This window comes from Urocampus carinirostris, chromosome 8, assembly GCF_059441175.1.
Source record: "Urocampus carinirostris isolate Australia breed hairy pipefish chromosome 8, RoL_Ucar_1.0, whole genome shotgun sequence".
In the NCBI taxonomy this organism is placed as follows: Eukaryota; Metazoa; Chordata; class Actinopteri; order Syngnathiformes; family Syngnathidae; genus Urocampus; species Urocampus carinirostris.
Genome location: NC_142356.1, coordinates 6,964,576 through 6,984,570, shown reverse-complemented (window position 1 = coordinate 6,984,570; position 19,995 = coordinate 6,964,576). Strand labels below are relative to the sequence as shown.

General features: G+C 38.6%; 1 protein-coding gene across 2 annotated transcripts in view; it reads left to right on the top strand.

Moving 5' to 3' along the window:
* Positions 1-19,995, top strand: part of LOC148360592 (E3 ubiquitin-protein ligase SMURF2-like) — a 50,522-nt gene that overhangs the window by 13,636 nt on the left and 16,891 nt on the right. The window contains exons 2-11 of one of the 2 annotated variants that reach the window (XM_088341466.1): positions 4,611-4,649; positions 5,007-5,115; positions 7,801-7,934; positions 10,828-10,893; positions 11,012-11,096; positions 11,385-11,468; positions 13,383-13,594; positions 15,753-15,837; positions 17,483-17,641; positions 17,753-17,806. In XM_088341466.1, the coding sequence (XP_088197592.1) occupies positions 4,611-4,649; positions 5,007-5,115; positions 7,801-7,934; positions 10,828-10,893; positions 11,012-11,096; positions 11,385-11,468; positions 13,383-13,594; positions 15,753-15,837; positions 17,483-17,641; positions 17,753-17,806 (1,027 nt within the window). Of the gene's footprint in view, positions 1-4,610; positions 4,650-5,006; positions 5,116-7,800; positions 7,935-10,827; positions 10,894-11,011; positions 11,097-11,384; positions 11,469-13,382; positions 13,595-15,752; positions 15,838-17,482; positions 17,642-17,749; positions 17,807-19,995 lie in introns of both variants that reach the window. The other variant, XM_088341465.1, reaches the window with a different exon arrangement.

Genomic DNA, 19,995 nt, shown 5'->3' with positions numbered 1-19,995 from the left:
ATGAAAATATGTCACTTCTAAAATTGATACAAGTGCTCCAATGCTTGACGTCACTCATGCCATGGTTAATAAAAAAAGATCACTCATTCATCTCCAGGGGCATTGTCTTAGCTGTCTCATTAGTAGTAATAACAAATAAAAATATACTACTGTTGATTAGAAGAGGGGAAACTACTGTAGATTGGGCAAAAGTTATGTTTGGCCAATTGGGGCTCTAGAAGTCTCATTGCACTATTGTTACGATGCGCTATTTTTCACTGCACTATTATTGTACAATGAACGGCACTTACAACTTTTCAGTCTTTATCACACAATTATCTTGTTTATTCTGGAGTGCCATGTCTAATCTTGTAGCAGACAATGTTTACCGTGTTTTTCTGGGTTCGTACGAGTGCTTGAAATAGTTTAAAATGCTTGATTTGTAATGGTTTTAAGGTGTAAAAAGTGTGAGAATTTTTGGTGAAGTGTTTGTAAATGCTTGAAATTGTTGCCATGTTTATTGGCAGTTTACTGGCGTGACGTTTGTAAGTTACTGTGGCCACTTTACTTGTACTTTCTTTGACTATATAAAAAAATCAATCAAGGTTATGTAAATAAATTTGAGCGCTCGCACCCCAGGGTCTCATGTTCATTAACCCAGTATCATTTGACCTAGCTTTCCTGATGGAAAAACTGGTCCTATGCCAGCCTTGGCTCACACGACAACAATTAAACCGTACTCATCTCTTTTACTTACTTTACTATTTTTTTGTCTATACATGACAAAGTTGAAATGTAATACATGTCTTGTAGATTAATTGAGGCGTTAAAATGCAGTTAATAAATCATTCAATCTTCCATTCAAGTTAAGTTACTTGTCCTGGAACATTTTAAAGATTCAGAATATTTTCATATTTAAAAGCTTTCAAACTGTTTTAAGGTTATAAATTGTTATCAAGTGAAGATCTACAAGAATAAATATTGTATAAATAAGTCGTAAAAAATTATTGTCAATACATTTTTCTTAAAAAAAGTCTTGCTTCTGTTTTAATTTTGTGCTGGATTTCTTTTTGCCATTCAAATGTTTTTTTTTTCGACAATTTATGACGGATGGGACAGCAAGCTTTTTGTTGCTGGATTGTCGGAGCGGTGTGTTTGCTAATCTCGTAATCCTCATTAGCTTAGTGTACTGTATTGTACTCTGCTAAATGTTTTCTGTCACGAACTCCGTGTAGTATTGTTTCTGATTTGGGGATCCAGAACTTGCTATCTTTTGACTTTTATCGTTATATCGTTTTCTGTAGCCCCTCGTGTCGCCACTTGGCTTCGCCGCTAGCCCCTTTTGTTATACATAGCTGTAGCGTCTTATTGTTGGGTTTATTCTCTTTTTGTTGTTGCTAAATTATTTTTAATTTTACTACTATTACAATGTTGTAAGTTATAATAATGCAATGTTTTCCGTTGCATTATTCTAACTTAGGACAGTTTTCTAAGAATTATGTTGTCTTTTTGTTTTGCCTATTTATCCTATTAGTCTTATCTTCTTTCTCTTCAATTTGTTATGTTTTACCCTGGGGTGCCATGTCTAATTTCATTGCATGCAATCTTTCCCAATGAATGTCAATGGAGACAATTCTATTCTAATTCTATTCTATTCCTGCTTTGTTGTTCAATCTCACTCGGTTTCTACAACTCGTCATACGAGGGAACGTGTCCGCAATTCAGGCCTATAGTGCTTTTTCCACCATTTTGTTCTCTAGCCACTCCAGTTACCCACTTTGCTGTAGGCTATGGCCCTCTGCTAGACACCATTGCTTTTGTTACCTGCTCCTGATTGATCCTACAATATCATTCGCCTTCTGTAGTTGGTCTTGCAAGCGAACGTTGGCGAGTCCTGTGATATCTGCACCTTTTTTCCACTGTTACCTTCCTTTGCCACTCCTGTGTTTGCTGCAGTCATTGTCCTAACAAAAATACGCAAGTGTAAAATATATCTGTTGTCAAATTTTTTGGGAGGGGGCAGCACAGTGGTTAGCGCGTCCGCGGAACAGTTCTGAGGTCATGAGATTGAACCTTCCTGTGTGGAGTTTGCATGTTCTCCTCGTGCTTGCTTGGGTTTCCTCCGGGCTCTCCGGTTACCTCCCACATTCCAAAACATGCATGTCAGGCTAATTGGTCGGTTGGATGTCTCTGTGCCCTGCGACTGGCTGGCAACCAGTTCAAGGTGTCCCCTGCCCACTGCCCGAAGATGGCTGGGATGGGCCCCAGCACCCCCACAACCCTACTGAGGATAAGTGGTGCAGATAATGGATGGATTGATGAATGGAATTTTTTTCTAAAGGAATCTCTGTTTGAGCCCCCAGTGTCTGTTTATTTTTAGATTATAATACATTTCAGTAAGGTTAGCAGTTTTTCCGCAAGTTGTTTTTCACTTAATTGTCTCCTGTGGACACATTCCTCAAGAAGGTCATGTAGCTTAACTGTTGGGTAACGACCCATTTAAACATAAGTGATCCTTTTTTCATTCATAAACGTCGCGCCAGGACAACGAGATGTCTGCTTGTGCCGCAGGATGCGGTTTCGGCGGCCTTGGATTTGGCCTGGGTCCATGCTGTCTGTTTTTGGCATTGGAAATGTTTTTTTTTTTCTATGTGGGGCTAGCCTCTGCCAGCCTCATTTGATTTGTGTTGAAGTGTTCACAAGAGTCCCACATCCGTTGTGGTGTGATTCGGTCAGATTGTTTTTGGCATTTTGGGCATTGTCGAGCGTTCTATAGTGCAGCAGTAATCACGGGTTTGCTTCTCAAGCCTTTATTTGAAATTTAGTCTATTTTCTGTCCATCTCAAGTTAGTTTATGTTCATGTCTATGTATGCAAGGGTTGTACGGATGCATGTAACCCTTGAAAATGCTTGAATTTTAATACTGCATTTTCAAGGTCAGAAAAATGCTTAGATTTTGGGTGACGTGCTTAAAATTGTTGCCATGTTTCTTGTAAGTACGACTCGACAGACCACCACGCATTAAACGGAAAAAGAAAAAAACAATAACTTGGATTAAATATTACACTGACACGGCAGCTGCCTTGTCATGTGAAGTGTCATTGCCCTCTACAAGTGCATTAGGACAGGTACACTAGTCTGGTCCGTATCAGTAAAATAAAAAAAAATAGTGGCTCAGATAAGCAGTTCATATTTTAGCGTGTGAATTTGTATCAAATTATGGAGTTTACAAGGAGAAATCTGGCATGAATCAATCAATCAATAATGATTGATGTCATCGAGTGCAGTCCGTAATGAAACTAACAAGAAAATTTGATACAATATGAATCAAACTGAGACAGCAGCAAACTAATGAAATGGGGCCCAGAAACTCACTTTCATTTTCTATGCCCCATTCATCTACTGGTTACTGATATATGTTTGGCTTAGAATTTATCAAATTTTCTGGTTATTTTTACGACAGGCAGCACTCTGTGTCCTCAAACAACAGGGCTATGGATTGAATCACACCATATTTCTCTTAATGGTACTGGAAAATTGGCCTTGAAAGTGCTTATAATGTGCTTGAATTTGGCCATGACAAAGGTGTACAATTTTGTGAATGGTATTTCTCCCCCATGGGGAGATTTCTGTGACCATGACTGTAAAAGATTAAAGTTACATTGAAATAGAGGAGGCGAAAGCCCCAGTGTGTAGTATATAGCAAGTACTAGTGGTGTTTATATGTGATCCATTAGGGCTAGGACCTTAGCTTAGCCTTTTGGCTGAGAGTAAGTGTCCCGGCTCCTAGGCTTTGTAGCGTATAATGAACTGACCGATAACGGATAATGGATAATGAATAACGAAGATAGAACAATAACCCTTAAAAAAAAAAACCCATTTTGATAAAACACTATTGGAATAAGCAAACATATATTTACTAACTCATAAAAGGATTTTCATAAAGACACAGCTTTAGAAATTTGTATTTATATACAAAACTTGAGGCATCTTTTGAAGAATCTGACATTATTGGTTGCCAATTTATTACTACAGAAGGCCCAAATTGCGAATGTAGCTTGCTCCAGTGGTGCTTTTAGCACTTATGGCTACTCCCATTCCAAAGCTGAGCCCTGCATGTGATGGTGGCCAAGTTTTGTGATTCAGGCACTTTTTGATGTTTCCTTCTCTAGCCCCTCATGTTAGCTCACCTCTAGCCGTTACAGTTGGTGTTATTATTCAGGGTGCAGACGCTTGACAAGTTCTGGTTCACTATAGCGATCATTAAATTGCCTTTTTAGTAGCTTCTGCTAGCCGCTAAAGTTAACCACTTTCAAGCTCAGACCAACTCTAGCTATTCGCTATTTTTCTTCAGATGCTCCGGCCTTTTCCAGCTCTGTCTTTTGTTGTTGGGGATTAGCACCAACTTTTATGTTCTGTGGAATTGTCACACACTGTCACTTTAAGGTAGCAAAAATGAATACGTTGCTTTCTGATACTGGTTTTTAATGATCTAAAGCTGTAAATTAAAAATACAAATTCTATCATTTCTTACGTTGCTTTTAGCACTCAATGATTTGGTCCGTTTGTGTAATCCTGCTGAGCGTCGCAATTGTTTTAATCATTCTTTCTTTTTTGTTCTTCTCTTTTAGTCCTTTGTGCAAAAAACTTGGCCAAGAAAGACTTCTTCCGTAAGTAAAGCTCATTTTTATGTGTTGCTATTCTAATCCCTCAGATCCCCTTGTGCATTTGAGTGGGTCTTGTCATGGGAGTGAAGGGGGGACGAGGTGTTACGTTTTGAAGTCTTGCGCTAAATTGGGACACAAATTCTGTTTGAGGCTGTATCCGAAAATGAAGTTTTTTTTCTTGACTTGAAAAATTATTTCTTTTGCAGACTCTTCATGGAGAAAAATGATATATTTATACTACGTATTCTTTAACAGTTCTGATTTAATCATTTTGGGTGTCGGACCTCTTTGAAATACTTCAATGTTGGTTTACTAAGTATAATGAAATATATTGACGTTTCGGTTGTTTGTCCTTATCAGGGTTACCTGATCCCTTTGCCAAAGTTGTGGTGGACGGCTCCGGACAGTGTCACTCGACCGATACTGTGAGAAATACATTAGACCCAAAATGGAATCAGCATTATGATCTGTAAGTACAGCTGGATGCTACGTGTGGTTTCAGAAATACATTATATTTTAGAGTGGTATTGACCCCTTAACGTTCCGCGGTCTGTACTATGTCACTGAAATAAGTCATGCCACATATCATTAAAAAGCTAAAACTTTTGGGATTCAAGAGATTATTTAAAAATGTACTCATCACAGTTAGCATCACGATCAGTCTGAAACAAGATAGCTGATAACTGTAATGGCGGAGTAGCTCACCAAAGACGTCGTCTTGAAGCCATCACATTTGATGATCGTACAGTACCATGGGCTTTTCACATCCGCGAGGGTCTAGTGAATCCAACCGTGTAAAAAAAAATTTTTACTCCAAAACACACGATACTGCCGACAGACAAAATAAAATCTGACGAACAATCTCTGCATCGATGGATGTTTCCTGTTGCTAGCTGTCCGTTTAGCCCCATAATTTGCGTTTACAAAAAAAAAAAAATCTTTAAGCCATTAGCAACCTAACTGGTGATTGACATCTTTTTCGGCCTATTGGAAGCTTCTTTTTACAGTCCACAACCTGTATTAGCCTATACAAGCCTGTAAATGCTAAAAAAAGAACCCACCTTTTTTTTTTTTAACCTCCGAATTACTTTAGCCAATAGTGACCAGTTCAAATGATGATTGACACATTGATTAGCCAATACTATTCTGAATAAATCGATATAAAGATATCTATTGTATTCAAATTAGACCCTGATCTACAGTAAGTGTGCGTAATACCAATAGTGATTCATTTTTACACGCAAGTGTGCTCAGTCACTGATTGATTTCTCCAAAGAGAATTCAAACGTTAACAACTCGTGGTTTATAAAAAAATGGCCAAATTGGAATACCATTTTGCAAAGATTTGAGTGTTGAAAACTGGTCGTCTCCAAATGGACATTTTTGGAAACGCTTAAACCTACTCTTGGAAAAATGTATAAAATACAATGTTTAGTTTTTAAGATTGTGATCACATTTGACAAGGTATCAGGTAAGGCTTCAAGCTATTGTCCCTGTTTTTCAGCTAAGATGCCCATGCTACACTCGTCTGCAGGCATTTATTGCAAAAAAAACTTCGGGCAGGAACAAAACTTATTTTTCTGTGTGTTTTAACTCCGATTACTCAATGTTAGTAGCACTTAAAGTGATTATTTCAGTATGGAACAAAATCTCTGAGTCTTACCTTTCAAAAGAGACCAAAAGCATCCATATTCTCCAACAGCATTCAATTTACTTTGGGTGTGTCTTAGATTGGGACTTTATGCAAATCTTACAGGAACGTTAAAGGGGTTCAATTACTTTATGGGTGGAACAGTTTTTTTTGTTTGTTTTTTTCCTTTTGTAAATTTTATCAATCTGCTTAAAGCACCAGAGTTCATTATATACCGACCCATTAAAATGCAACACTATTGATTCAAATAAAAAATGGAAAACACATGTACTGTCTCAAACATGTTTTTTTTTTTGTTTTTTTAATAAATCTGTAATTATTTTACAAAACGTAAGGCACCCTTTGAAGGAGCTGACATATTTGGCTGCCATCTTACCTGAATGGAAGCCCGAAAGCAATTTTAACAATTTAATTACTTACTTTCGGCACCTGAGCTCACATCTTCCACTTTTTTCCATTGTTTTCTTCTCTAGCAATTTATAAGCCACTTGGATGCAGGTTAGGGTTTGTCGCTATTGTTATTGTTAGCTGCTCCTGCTTTCGCCCTATACAGTTGGTCATGCAAGAAAGCGTTGCGGAGTTCTGTGATTCAGAGTCCTGGCACTTGACATAATCTTTTACTGGCCTTTTTTGTAGCTTTTGCTGCTAAATCTAGCCACTTACACCCGCTGAATTGTGTTTATTGTAATTGATAACAAAGTGAATATTGTTTGCAACAATATTAGACATGGCACTCCATGGCCATGTAATAAAGGTGAAAAAGAAAGATAAAGGGCAAAACAAATACAAGTTGCTTTGTGCTTGGAGACTGACCAACTCCAGCTATTCTCCGGTTGTATCCAGCTCGCTCGAGTCTTTTTGCAGGTATTAACACTAGCTTTCATGTCCTGTTGCTTGCTGAATTTTTGTTTTTAGAATTTACATAAATAAACTTTTATTGTGTGTTCCAATATGTAATAAGCATATTTTTTCATGAAAAGTTTATGTAACAATTTTTAGACGGCGGCTTCCACCACCCATCAGACTTTGAAACGCGGTTCTATTTTCTCCTCGTTCACTGACAGTTTCTCAATTTCCTCCCACCTTGACGTAATTCTCCTCCCCTTTTGGATGGTCGCTCCTTCAGTGAAGCGTGCTCTCCTGCCAACGACCCCTGGCCCCTTCCTCTGTTTCAGGAAATGGCTAACATGCCACAGAAAGCAGATGGGACTGTCTGCTTGGTGCCTTTCCAATGTGCCACACCCACATCGCTGGCCTGGACTGTCTCCCAGGACTGTATACGCATACAAAATTAAATACTGTTATAAGCGAATATTCACACATAATGTTAAAAAAGCTAAATTATATTTGAGCAAGTCGGTGCAAAAGTATTTAAGTTATTTTTGGCCAAGACTTTCATATTTTCGATTTCTTGTTTCAGCCCCAAATGTTCATTTCGGGCAATCTCTAATCTTACATCTTTCACATTTCACATCGCTATAAGTAAAATGTCTTTGCTTCTAGATATATTGGAAAAGCAGATTCCATTACCATCAGTGTTTGGAACCACAAGAAGATCCACAAAAAGCAAGGAGCTGGTTTTCTGGGTTGTGTTCGTCTCCTCTCCAACGCCATCAACAGACTTAAAGATACCGGTTGTAAGTTGCCGTTTGAAATTTCATCCACGTAGTCCAGTTTTGAAGAGGCACAGTATCACTATGTTTCCACATATTTTAATTTTTGGGGGCCTATTTATATACTTTATGATGCACAGTTATTCTGGACAGTATTCACATGCCGTCCATCTAAATTGCATGTTACAGGCAGTCAGTTCTGCGTCATATAAAGTGAACTATAGTCCAACACCCACTTCCCCTTACGTATCATTGCACAGCCTGACCACACTCATTGCTCACACTGTCATATCCTCACACACTTTTTGTCCATAAAATATAAGGAATACCTTGCTATTAGTGTATTCCCTCACCATTTTGGGGTTTGACTTTGGCGTCCTTGGTGCATCGTGAATAATCTTTTTCAATTATTAGTTTACATGGATAAATAGGCAATTTACAAGCCTTTACACTCGAACTACATTCTGTTTCTTAGTTTATGATGGAAGCAATTCAAAGCACTAATTTTCAAGACTTGGTGTAAACAAATAACGCCATACACCAGGAGTTGGGAACCTATGGGTCTTTTTATGAGTTCATATGACCCGCGAGCTGTATATGGCTCTTTTAGTAAGTACTTTTGGCCAGCTAGCCGTATATGGCTCTTTTCAAGAGTACATTATATTATACTTATGCAAATCTCAACTAAAGCATTCCAAATCTGATAAGCGCAGGGTTGAGTCCTGTGCGCATATATAAAGAGCATAATCCCAAGTACTTGTCTCCAGTCAAGGTCTTACACCAACAGACCCTATTTTGGCTGTATGTCGCTATGGAATCCTTTTTATGGAAGTTCATAAAACAATTTAGGTTCGCTGTTGAGACACTTGATGACAAAAGCCCACAGAAAAACTAGACGTCCAGAAACGCCAGCCAAGCACACAGAGCAATTTGATTGGGTGAATGGTAGATGTGGGCAGAGCTATGCACACAGCGCACTTCTGTCTGCCCAGCGCCGCCAGCATCGAACGCAAATAAGTCGGTATCCTTGATTAAAGTATTTTGTAACATTTTTACAGAAGAACTCTGCTTCCACCTTGTTTTGAAACCATTATTAATAAAAACATGAACGTCAGAACGAGCCTCAACAGTCTTAAGTAACAGCGGGAGGGAGACAAGTTTAAAGTGGTATATTTGATATGGGACACAGGCTTTGCCATTATTCTTCTTGTTATCAAATTATCTAAACTCACACAGTGAAGTAAAATGCGCTAAAAATTACATTTTGTCTGGAGAGCGGGTTTGGCGGTTTTGCTAAAATTCGTCTGAAAATATAATGGTAAAAAAAAAACACAATATTTTGCTATTATGGCTCTTTGGGTCACAAAAGTTTCTGACCCCTGCCGTCCACATACAGTTTATAAACACGAACGTGTGGACAAGCGTCAGTCAAGTCAATCCCCAAAAAGATGTTGTGTCTACATCTAATGAGGATTTAAATCATATTCCTGACCAAGATCAACAAAACACCATGCTTTTGTATTGCTGCATCCGGCTTACTTACAAGTTGTGCTTGTATGATGCTTGCTAGAAGGATAAACTTGCACTATTTATGGACTGATACAACTGAGGCATTTTCGAAGTGGGACCAGTAGATAATCCGTAAATATGCAGGAAGAAAGAACCGATGGACATGAGGTTTTTGGTGAGGTAGCCAGAGTTTGCATTAGTTTTGGAAGTTATTAACCACAAAAATGGAGGAATACTGAATAAAAGAATGCCCTTAAAAAGAATGCAAGGCATAACTGTCACCTATCCACATTTAAAGGACACAAAGTTAAGGTTTGACCAGTTTTTCGGAACAGACACTATATTCCCCAGCTGGCTCCAGACTGGCCACGTTATTGTATAACCAGCATTCTCGACACTATACTTAATCAGAACCTCAGGAAGCATGAGCAATTACAAGACAGCAATTCACACATAAATCCTTTGTCCTTGTTCAGTCTGCAGCAGACGTGAACCACATTCATTATGTGGTCTGACCAAGATGCAAACATACACTCACAAAAAACAAAGCACATAAACGCAACATTACTGGAATCCCCACGATTCCTAGAGGGTTTATTCCTGTCTTTGCTGAATTGTCCAAATCAAATACAAGGTTGGAGAAAAGTGTTCAGTTTGTACCCAAAACCCCACATGGAATGATCCTGGATTTCTAGAAATGTGTTGGCACCAATGAACTCCTTTTCCTGTTGTCGACACAAACCTCAAAATCCTCTGTCTCACTTAAAATTTGTGTTTCTTTTTCCAACTGTCATGGTTATCCTACTGACTTTTATGTATTCAATCATATTACTTACAGGATAAACTCCTCGAACAGACAGATAGAATAACACAACCGCACCTTCATTGACAGCCACACACGCAGTGCAGTTCCGCACATTTTTCATAGCCTTTAGGAGCTAAATGGTGTGGTGAGTGCTGGTGGTTTAGAACTATAAATGTGCTGTCTCTATGGTGGCGTCTGATTTGGGAAGAAAATGTATGTTTAGTCTAGACGTGTCTAAGGAACAGATGCTCTGACACTTCTCAGAACGAGCTGTGAAGTTATTTAGGATGTGCGAGCTAAATTGTGCAGTTAAAGGGAAGGTAAAAGCAATTCCATTAAGTAGGTGTGATTCTTGAGTCATTTATTAAGCACAAAAACCTAAAATCTGACTTATTTTGTTTATTAAATATACACAAATATAATTTTTTTTCAAGGTAGTTTTCATCAATAAACATTGGATTTGGATTCGTGTTCATTTTTGTGAATTGTTCTTCATCAATATGTACTACAAAACCATCAATATATTTGGCTGTCATTGATTCGATAACTATTCCATTTGAACACAAATATGACTTGAATTTAAAATGTGTTTATGCTTTGCAGATCAGCGACTGGACCTCAATAAACTTGGCCCTAACGACAATGATACAATCAGAGGACAGATAGTTGGTAAAATCAGTCTAATATATATTTTATTCATTTGCTTTTTATTTCTAGATAAGCCTTTTTCCTACATGGAAAAAGTGAGTTGACAAACGGTGTCTCCCATCTGTTTTATTTTGTATAGTAAGTCTTCAATCAAGAGATCGGATAGGTTCTGGAGGACCAGTGGTAGATTGCAGTCGTCTTTTTGACAACGATTTACCAGATGGGTCAGTGTAACAATGGATTATTAAATTTGTGTAGTTTTGTTTTCCCCCCCAAACATTTAGATTTCTATCTTGGGAATGTTTTCCTCTTTTACCGTCCTAACAATCTCAGAAATAATCCCATTATGCCTTTTCCTGACTTCAAGTACATCTAAAGAAAACATTTTTAACTTGCCGCAGTTTCCGTTTCAAAGTTCAGCTTCTCCCAGGCAGAACATCAGTGATATATTTCTTTTAATATTTTACGGCGCAGCGGAAAATAACTCTTGTTTTAATTTGCATGTCAAACAGATGGGAAGAGAGAAGAACAGCGTCTGGAAGAATACAGTATCTGAACCACATCACAAGAACGACACAATGGGAGCGACCCACCAGGTACTTGCTTTTTGCGCACTGTAATTAAAAAAAATATACACAATGAAAGTATTATTACTGATATAAGATTGCTCACGATTACCATTTACTCAGTAAGGCTGAGTGCTTTTAGGAAGTAAACTTCCCTTCACGCCACTCCACCCTAGTCCAGCTCTCACATACACACTAATACTAAAATAATTTTATGACCGTAAGGTAACAGTAAGGTTTTACTTGGCACATTTCCCTAGTGGAACAACTGTCGCCTTCCTTCTTGACCCATATCAGCAAAGCTGTCAGGGAGTAACTAAACAAAGTGTCTACCTCTGCTACACTTACTGCACGATGATCTGTTAAATACAAAATAAAGAGGTAAAGTGCAGGGGTGAAATGAAATGACGTATTGGGCCAAAATGTAAAATGGCTTGACTGAATTAAAAATGTATTTTTTTTACCTAGTTCATAAAAAGATGCAATACAAAATGATATATAACTGACAGGTATTTGCGCCACTGTAAAATACTATACATAGCCATAGTTATTTAGTATATTATTAGCACTCAATACTACAACTCAATACAACATTTTATTTATATCTGTACATTCAAGGAAACTGTGCGGGTCAGATGTATCGACATTTCGTTCTGTATACACGTGTACTAGAATGACAATAAAGTAGATCTGAATCTGAATCTGAAAAGGTAATTACCACATGATAATTTTAATTGTTTTATTAAATTCTCATGAGAAAAAAGAAGGGAGTAAATAAAGTCAAAAAGAAGAAATAAAACACAAGCATGTTCAGCAACTTTGAGTTTAGTGGTTTGTTACGATGAAAAAGAGTTTGTAGCCGTTACAGCGACAATATTGCTCTCATTTATTATAAGTACATAATTTTGGGGGCATTTAAGATTTACAAGGACACGAGAATGAATAATGACAAGAAACATGGGGTAGGAGTAAATTGATGATGATCCTGTGGTAATTGGCGCAGTCCAATGCAACACGAGCCATACTTGCATATTGGTCGGAATAAAAGTATAAATAATATACTACTAATAATATTTTCAACTCTCATGTTTTGAGCTTTTTTCTCATGCGCAAACAGACAAATAAGCAGCTGCATAGTGCATAACCTTGTCACTGAAAGCCAGCTTCACCGGGCTCGCCTCACCTTCGATGTAACTTCATATAAACATTGTTCTTTAGGAAGCCTTTTTTCGGTTTTATTATTTACTTTGGACATGGCTTAAAATGCACTTTTGGTTGTTTTCAGCAGAAAAAAATGACAGTGCCTCGAATTTGTTGCGTCCTTTATTATGTAAGCAAAAGTCAAAATACTTTTAATGTAGATTTTACGGATGTTTCTAAAACTCCAACCAATGTTTATTATGTTTTCTATTTAAAACTTTTCGTCAAACTTGTTAAACTACTACTTCATCCCTCTTAGTCATGAGATTGTTGTTGTTTTGATTAGCCCTTAGATGTTGTGATAAGGGAGTTGGCCTCTAGTGAATGGGGAGGAGGAAGAGGAAATGGAAGGAGGAAAGAGGCAGGAGGAGGCGGGTTGACAGACAGGGGTCCGAGGTTTTCGATAACCAAGGCGTCGCTTGACGGCGGATAGCCAGACAGTGGTCTGACTTGTTACACACACAAGTGTCAGTAAGCCAGCCAGTCTGTGTTTGTGTTTGCTTATCAGATATCTGCTGTCGACATCCTGTTCTTAAACGCTCAGTGCTTCACTTCTCAGAATTTGTATTTGGCCTTACAGAACCATATTACCAGAATGATCGCAACCAATTATATGTTACATTACTGTCAGCCTACTTTGAATTTGAAGCGATACAGTGGCACCTCTTCATACAAGCACCTCTACCTAGGTGTAAAAAAAAGAAGTGAAACAGAAAATGTATTAACTTTTTGGCCCCCTTGCAGGCCAGCTTCAGAATACTCCAGCCCATCCGGCCGTCCTTTGAGTTGCGTGGTGGATGAAAATACACCAGTGATGACACCTGTCAATGGCGCTGAAGCCATCGTCCCACCAGGAGAGCAGCGGCTGCAAGAAAGAAGGGTGCGCTCGCAACGACACCGCAACTACATGAGCCGGACACACCTGCACACGCCCCCCGACCTGCCTGAGGGTTACGGTGAGAAATGTTATTTCGTCTGGGGTTAGAAATTGAATTCATTTTAGGAATTTAGCATTTTAGACAATTTGAAATACAGTCTACTCCCGGCATTTGTTCTGAGGTGGGGATTGCTAGGTGTAATTGTTTCATGGAAGGTAATAGATACCCATGGTCATTAGTTAATGCATTCTACACCTCCAATGTTCCAGGTTAAAAAAATAAAAGGGTATATATCTCTTAAACACGAGTAACAAAAATAAATACAACTTGTATTTAATACTTGTGTGTATTATTAGTGTATTTATTCGTGTGTATCGCACATTATTTAAAGAAAAGATTGAGTGAGCGTTATACACAAGATTTACTGACTGCTCAGCGATATTTTTCGATCAAACATTGGAGGTAGCAGGAATCGAGCCAGTTGGCGTGCCTCTGGAACACCAGTGAATTACGTGTTATCTATACCACTGGTTGTACACTGGTTATGATTAGGTGTTCCCACGGCAGTGACCCGGATTTGATTCCTGTTGCATCCAACAGCAGTTTAAATATGCTGATTTTTAATCAAAAACTAGGGGTGCGTATTATACATGAGTGTGCGTCATATGCAAATAAATAGGGTAAATAACGTTGTAAATATCAAGGAAAACTAAATTATTTGACCTTTTATGTGTGACATAACTAGGTGTTACAGTGGAGTTGGTGGGTGGATGCAGAGGGATGAGGGAACAGCGGATTAAAATTAAAACCGATTTAAAAACTGCGAGGATTATCATGGACTAAGAACACCTTATTGCTTTAATAGTCCCCTTATTCTTAATATTGGTCTAGATCATCGATTGGTGACGGGTGATTGGTAATTCCTTTTCCGAGGGTAACGATGCTGGTGCCTTTTTCCAGATCTTAAACTTGTTTACATCATTATCATTTTCATGCTTCTCCCATTAGCCTCACTGCAAGTCTTGGGACACATCGTTAAAAAAAAAAAGTTTGTTACACAAGAACACTGAACAAAGAGTGAAAAGGGCATTGTGGGTGGGAGTTCGTTTGATAGCATATCGGCATTTTAATGAAGCTGTGACGCAAACCAATAGCAGCTCAGCATCTTGTATGACGTTGACTATTTTCGAGAAGTAACTTGTTATTAGCATGGAAGACGCTAACTTTGAATTTTGTTTTTGGGCACGAAAATCAATTTTTAGTTGATGTTGTATGGTGCAGAATATGCCATAACGAGGGATCGTAAACAACATAGTGTTCCACAACGTTACGAGAAAACATCATAAGATAGGGTTGGCCAAGGACTTGAGTGTCATATAACTGTTAACCAAAAAGTCTGGTATTGTTTTCCCCATTAAAAGCATAAAAGGCAATCAGGCAACCACAACATTAATTTGAATTACTACTTCATTTAGCGGCAAGAAGGAGTTCCAACACTTCTGACTGCAAACTAAATACCTTAATTTTTTCTGAGAGAGTTGATCAAAGCTTAGTTTTATTGCTGCGGCGTGTGCTTTGTTAATACCACTGTCGCGACTTTTCCAGATCATGAATCCAGAAGGAAATAACCAAATATTTTCAGTTATAATCAAAAGGAAAATACCATAAATGCTGGTAATACTGAGAAATGACAAATTTTGCTGAGTCCAAATTATTTTGGCCGGCCCTGTTAGATGTGTGCTCCTGTAAAATACCCTGCCGTTTGTGACGCCGGACAAAGTGAGTCACCAATGCTTGGAAGCAAGTCAGTGGACTTTCTTTTCAAACGGAACCCATTGAACTACGGAGATAGAGAATTAAGGTTGTACAGAAAAATGTGCATGGATCCCCACCCCTTTAAATTGCTTCTCAGGATATAGTCCAGCGTCGTGTAGGTTATTTTAGCCAAAAAGCCGTCTGTGATGATTAACGGTGTTTATTACCGTAATAGGTCAACAAGATGCACAATTAATTTTGAGCAAATCGTTGAGGTAGGCCTCAAAATGAAATACTGCATCTTAAGAAAGACTTTCTGATCCCGACAGATTACTCGTGTCAAGAATAATGAACAGCCCTCTCCTTGAAGTACACCAACTGACTCATACTTTCTTCAAGCAAGGCCAAATGAAGGCAGCTTTGGACCGTCACCTCTTTCAATGTCGTTTCTCATGCGTGTCTTTTTCCGTGTTTCCGTCAGAGCAAAGAACGACTCAACAGGGTCAGGTCTACTTCCTGCACACACAGACCGGAGTCAGCACCTGGCATGACCCCAGAGTCCCAAGGTAGGCATATTCTTAATGGTAGGAATGTTTGAACACAGCATTGTTAACACAATTAAAATAATCCAAAGAAAGTCCTAGTATGTTTTCTAAAGAACCCCCATTATAAGCCTCGTATTTACTTTCTGTCCTTATTACATTTACCATTACAAAATAATAAATGCATTCAGAAATCACACTAACATGGACATCCAAAACAGGGTCAGCGAAAATATCAGCCCTTTTTTTGGTGGGAAAGAAATGGCTGGATAGCTTGAAACGACCACCTGCAAGAAGATCTGCTCTCACAATTCCACTTGCGCTCCAACTTGAACTTTTGGATTGCAAACAACAATTCTGAGCAGTTCTCTCCGTGCAGCTGCAGCTCTCGGACGAAGCACACCACCTTCTGAGTTTGTTCTTTTTGGAAGAGCTTGCTAAAATGACCTAGTATGTTGATGGGTGCAGCGAGGCATATGCTCTCAATCCATGACTGATGCGTTGTGCCTCAGTCCACGGGCAGGGAATGCTCTCACACCAGTGCAAGTCCTGCTTGGTGTCATCTCTGCTTTCAGGCTTGAGTATTTTAATAATAAGGGGTGCACAAAATGAATACCTGGGGGCCAAAACCAATCAGCAAAAAGATGAACCGCTTAGCCGAAAACTGAAAACGACCACAGAAAATACAAAAAAACGGTTTGATACTTCCTTACTCGTTCTGACTTGCTAAAAAAAGATACATAATGAAATAGTAAATAACTGAAAAGTATACTTCTCATTTCTAACTTTAAGTGTATCACCTATTAAATGGCTTTTTGTTTTATGAGAATTTAAGTGATTTCAAAGATCTAGTCAGACATCAAAGTGAAACAAAAGAAGTAAATCTGTTGAGAGATCTAAAATGGCAATAACACAAGCAAGTTCATTGTACTTTGAGTAACGTGGCTGGTTATAATGAAAAATGAATGGCTTGGAGCTGCTACACTGCACAATCTCGCCCTCCCCTTTTTCTAAGTATGTCTTTTTGGGGCATTTTTGTTGGTAGAAACTAGAAAACAGGAGTTCAAGGGACTTGATGAAGATGATGCGGTTGTTGGCACAGTCTAACGCAACACACCGTCATATTTGCAAAAGTAAAATAGTCATAAATTAAACTCTTGCTGTAAATAGCTTAGCGCAAGCCAATCTATTTTTGGTCAAATGTACTAAACGTCACACACAAAGTACGCGTTAACGAATTAAAACGACTAGTTTATGTGCAAAATAATTAAAAAAAAAAATAAACAACTGTGTCCTATACAGACTTGCTCCCTAGTGACGGCGAGCTTCCCATGGCTCGCCTCACCTTAGACGCGAAGTCAAGATAGCATCTTTCATCCAGGAGGTTTTTCGGTTGCATTTGTTTTTCTGACGAAAACAAAAACATTAGTTATTTTCGGCAGAATGATATTCAGAGCTTAAGTATTCGATTAATCCCTATTAATAATGATTGGTTGTGTAGAACAATCAATAAAATAAAGCGAATAGTTTGCCACCGGGATAAGGAGGTTTGTTAAAAGCCACAGTCATCTAATTGTCCGCTGAAACGGTCCTCATGCCTTGCATCAAAGCCCATTCAGACGTAGCTCTCGCATGTTACTGATGCTAACTGTTTCTACTGCTTCTCCAGGGACTTAAGTAACGTGAACTGTGAGGAGCTGGGCCCACTACCACCAGGTTGGGAGATCAGAAACACTGCCACAGGGCGTGTCTACTTCGTGGACCATAACAACCGGACAACGCAGTTCACAGACCCGAGACTTTCTGCTAACCTGCATCGGGTTCTTAAGTAAGCGAGGAAATCCAAAGACCAATTTTTGCTTCCATGCTCTGTTCTGTTATTCACCTCATTTTTTGTTTTATGGCTCACTTCCACGTTCTCTTGCTTTTCCTCCAGCAGCCCCAGTCCAAATGGATCCCGTGTGGTCACAGACAGCCAAAACACGAACCACAGGTAACGCACACATAAGTAGACACTGAAATGTGCTCAGCTTATTTAATTGCCTCCAGACCGCACACATGTATAAAGTGCACTGATGAGGGTTGTGACGAACATCTACAGGTGACAGAGAGGTTGTGTGATTTTTGCATTTTAGAAAGTTAGAATTCTTTTGCAGTAATAAGAGAAACTCGCACGAGAGACATTTTTGAGGACATCTGGCCAGTTGGTCAAATGGTATCCATGTGTGTGTCAAAGCTCAGCTATGTTCCTCAGCCTCCGTCATTAGCTGCTTGTCGTGACTCTTTATTACGGGAGTTCTAACAAAGGCCAGAAAATGTAGAAAAAGTCTAAATGAACTGCAGCTACTCTTAAGGAACTCTCTTTGTTTGAGTGATGAGTCAAAAGATAAAAGGGTTAAATCGTACTTTGGCACTCTGGTTACTTGGCATATACTGTAGACGCCCGAGATATGACATGGATCCATTCTGAGTATCCTGGGGTTTACTGTAAACAAATTACAATTAAACAATTATTTCTACCTGTATGTTTTATTCGAACATTTTTGTGGTATCCCAGTCTTCTCTGCCGTACGCAAAGTCCTTAGAGTTGTATACCATTTAATTTGTATTATTATCCCTCCCCTCCTCCTTCCCCGTCGGCTCTTGTCCTCAATCTCTTTGCTGCTCCGAAAACTGTTAGTTATAAGCTCCTCTGCTGGCTCACTGTCAGGACATCTGTCTTTTATCCTGCAGATTTAGAGACATTTCACCCTGGTATTCGTCTTTTACACGTGCACACCTAGCTAAAACATGAGTTTGTTTGATAACCGTGTACATGGGATAAAGTTGGGCTCATGCTAATAGTGAAGTTCAAGATATACCCGTGTTGTTTACCTGTCATAAGTGACCAGGGAGTGAGAGATGAGTTTTTATCCTTATGTTTTGTGTGAGCGTAGCACGGAACAAATGCAATGTGTGTCTGCCGGACACGAGATGGATCCGTTTCAAACGTATTTCTGGCCGTGGCGTCTGTCTCGGGGCAGTGGAAGAGCCACTGTTATGAGACGCTTGTCAGACTGTGGTTTGCCACACTGTCTCACATAGTTTGCTTCTTCGCATGCAGCAGCACATCGTGTGCATCTGAGAGATTGCGTCACTGTTTGCTGAAGGTATTTTTAGTCACGGCTGAGAGCAGATTTAGCATGCAAAAGCAGGTATTTCCCCTACAGACAAAAATGGTTTCAATATTTGCTTTGATTTTTGGGCTGAGATGTGTTTACTTTTCAGTTTGAATTCACCACAACTAGGGATGCACAATCATCAGGATGAGTTGAAAATGCTTGAATTTTAATTTTGTGTTTTCAAGATCTGCAAAATGCTTGCATTTCTGGTGAAGTGCTTGAAAATGCTTTAAATTGTTGCCATTGCCGTTTCATACCAGTCCGACTTTAACGACCACGCAATAAAAGCAATTTTTTTTTTTAAATGTGTGGAAATGATGCCCACACGCCTGCTGTGGGGGATTGTCATGATGGCGTCATGTGAAGCGTCACTGCCCCTTACTGGTGGTACCCAAGAGGACAGCTCTATTTAGAAAACCGGCTCTTTTGGCCTGGCTCTCTGAGAAGAACCCATTCTTTGGGCTCCCAAATGAATCCTCAGGTTTTTTTTTTCAATGATATATTATCAATGATAATAAAGCATTATGCACAAAATTATATAGTAATTGTATATGTTTTCCAAGGGATCCCTGCAAACCACATGAAATAAATATTTGCAGATCAACAAAAAAATTGTAAAATACAAAGCAATTTTAGCTTTTTACACACTGAGCAGATTTAAAGTCTAACAACACAGAATCCCTAAAAATTTAAAACAATGAAATAAAAATTAAAGATGTTAACTCTTCAGTGCTTTATTTGTAAAGGCTAAAATGCAAAACAATAACTATTTACAATTCTGTTTTAACAAATTTAGACACAGAATCTGTGAAATATAAGCAAATAAAAAAAATAAAAATAAGTAAAACAAAAGATCAGCAGTCTTCAAGATTAAAAGATCGAATGAACTCTGCTTCCGAGCAATCAATATCATTAAAATGAGACTAAATTTGGCTCATTTTTCTGCTCTATATACATACAGTACATACAGTATTGCTCCATATACATACAGTACTTTTTTGTGTGTTTCCTATGGAACTTC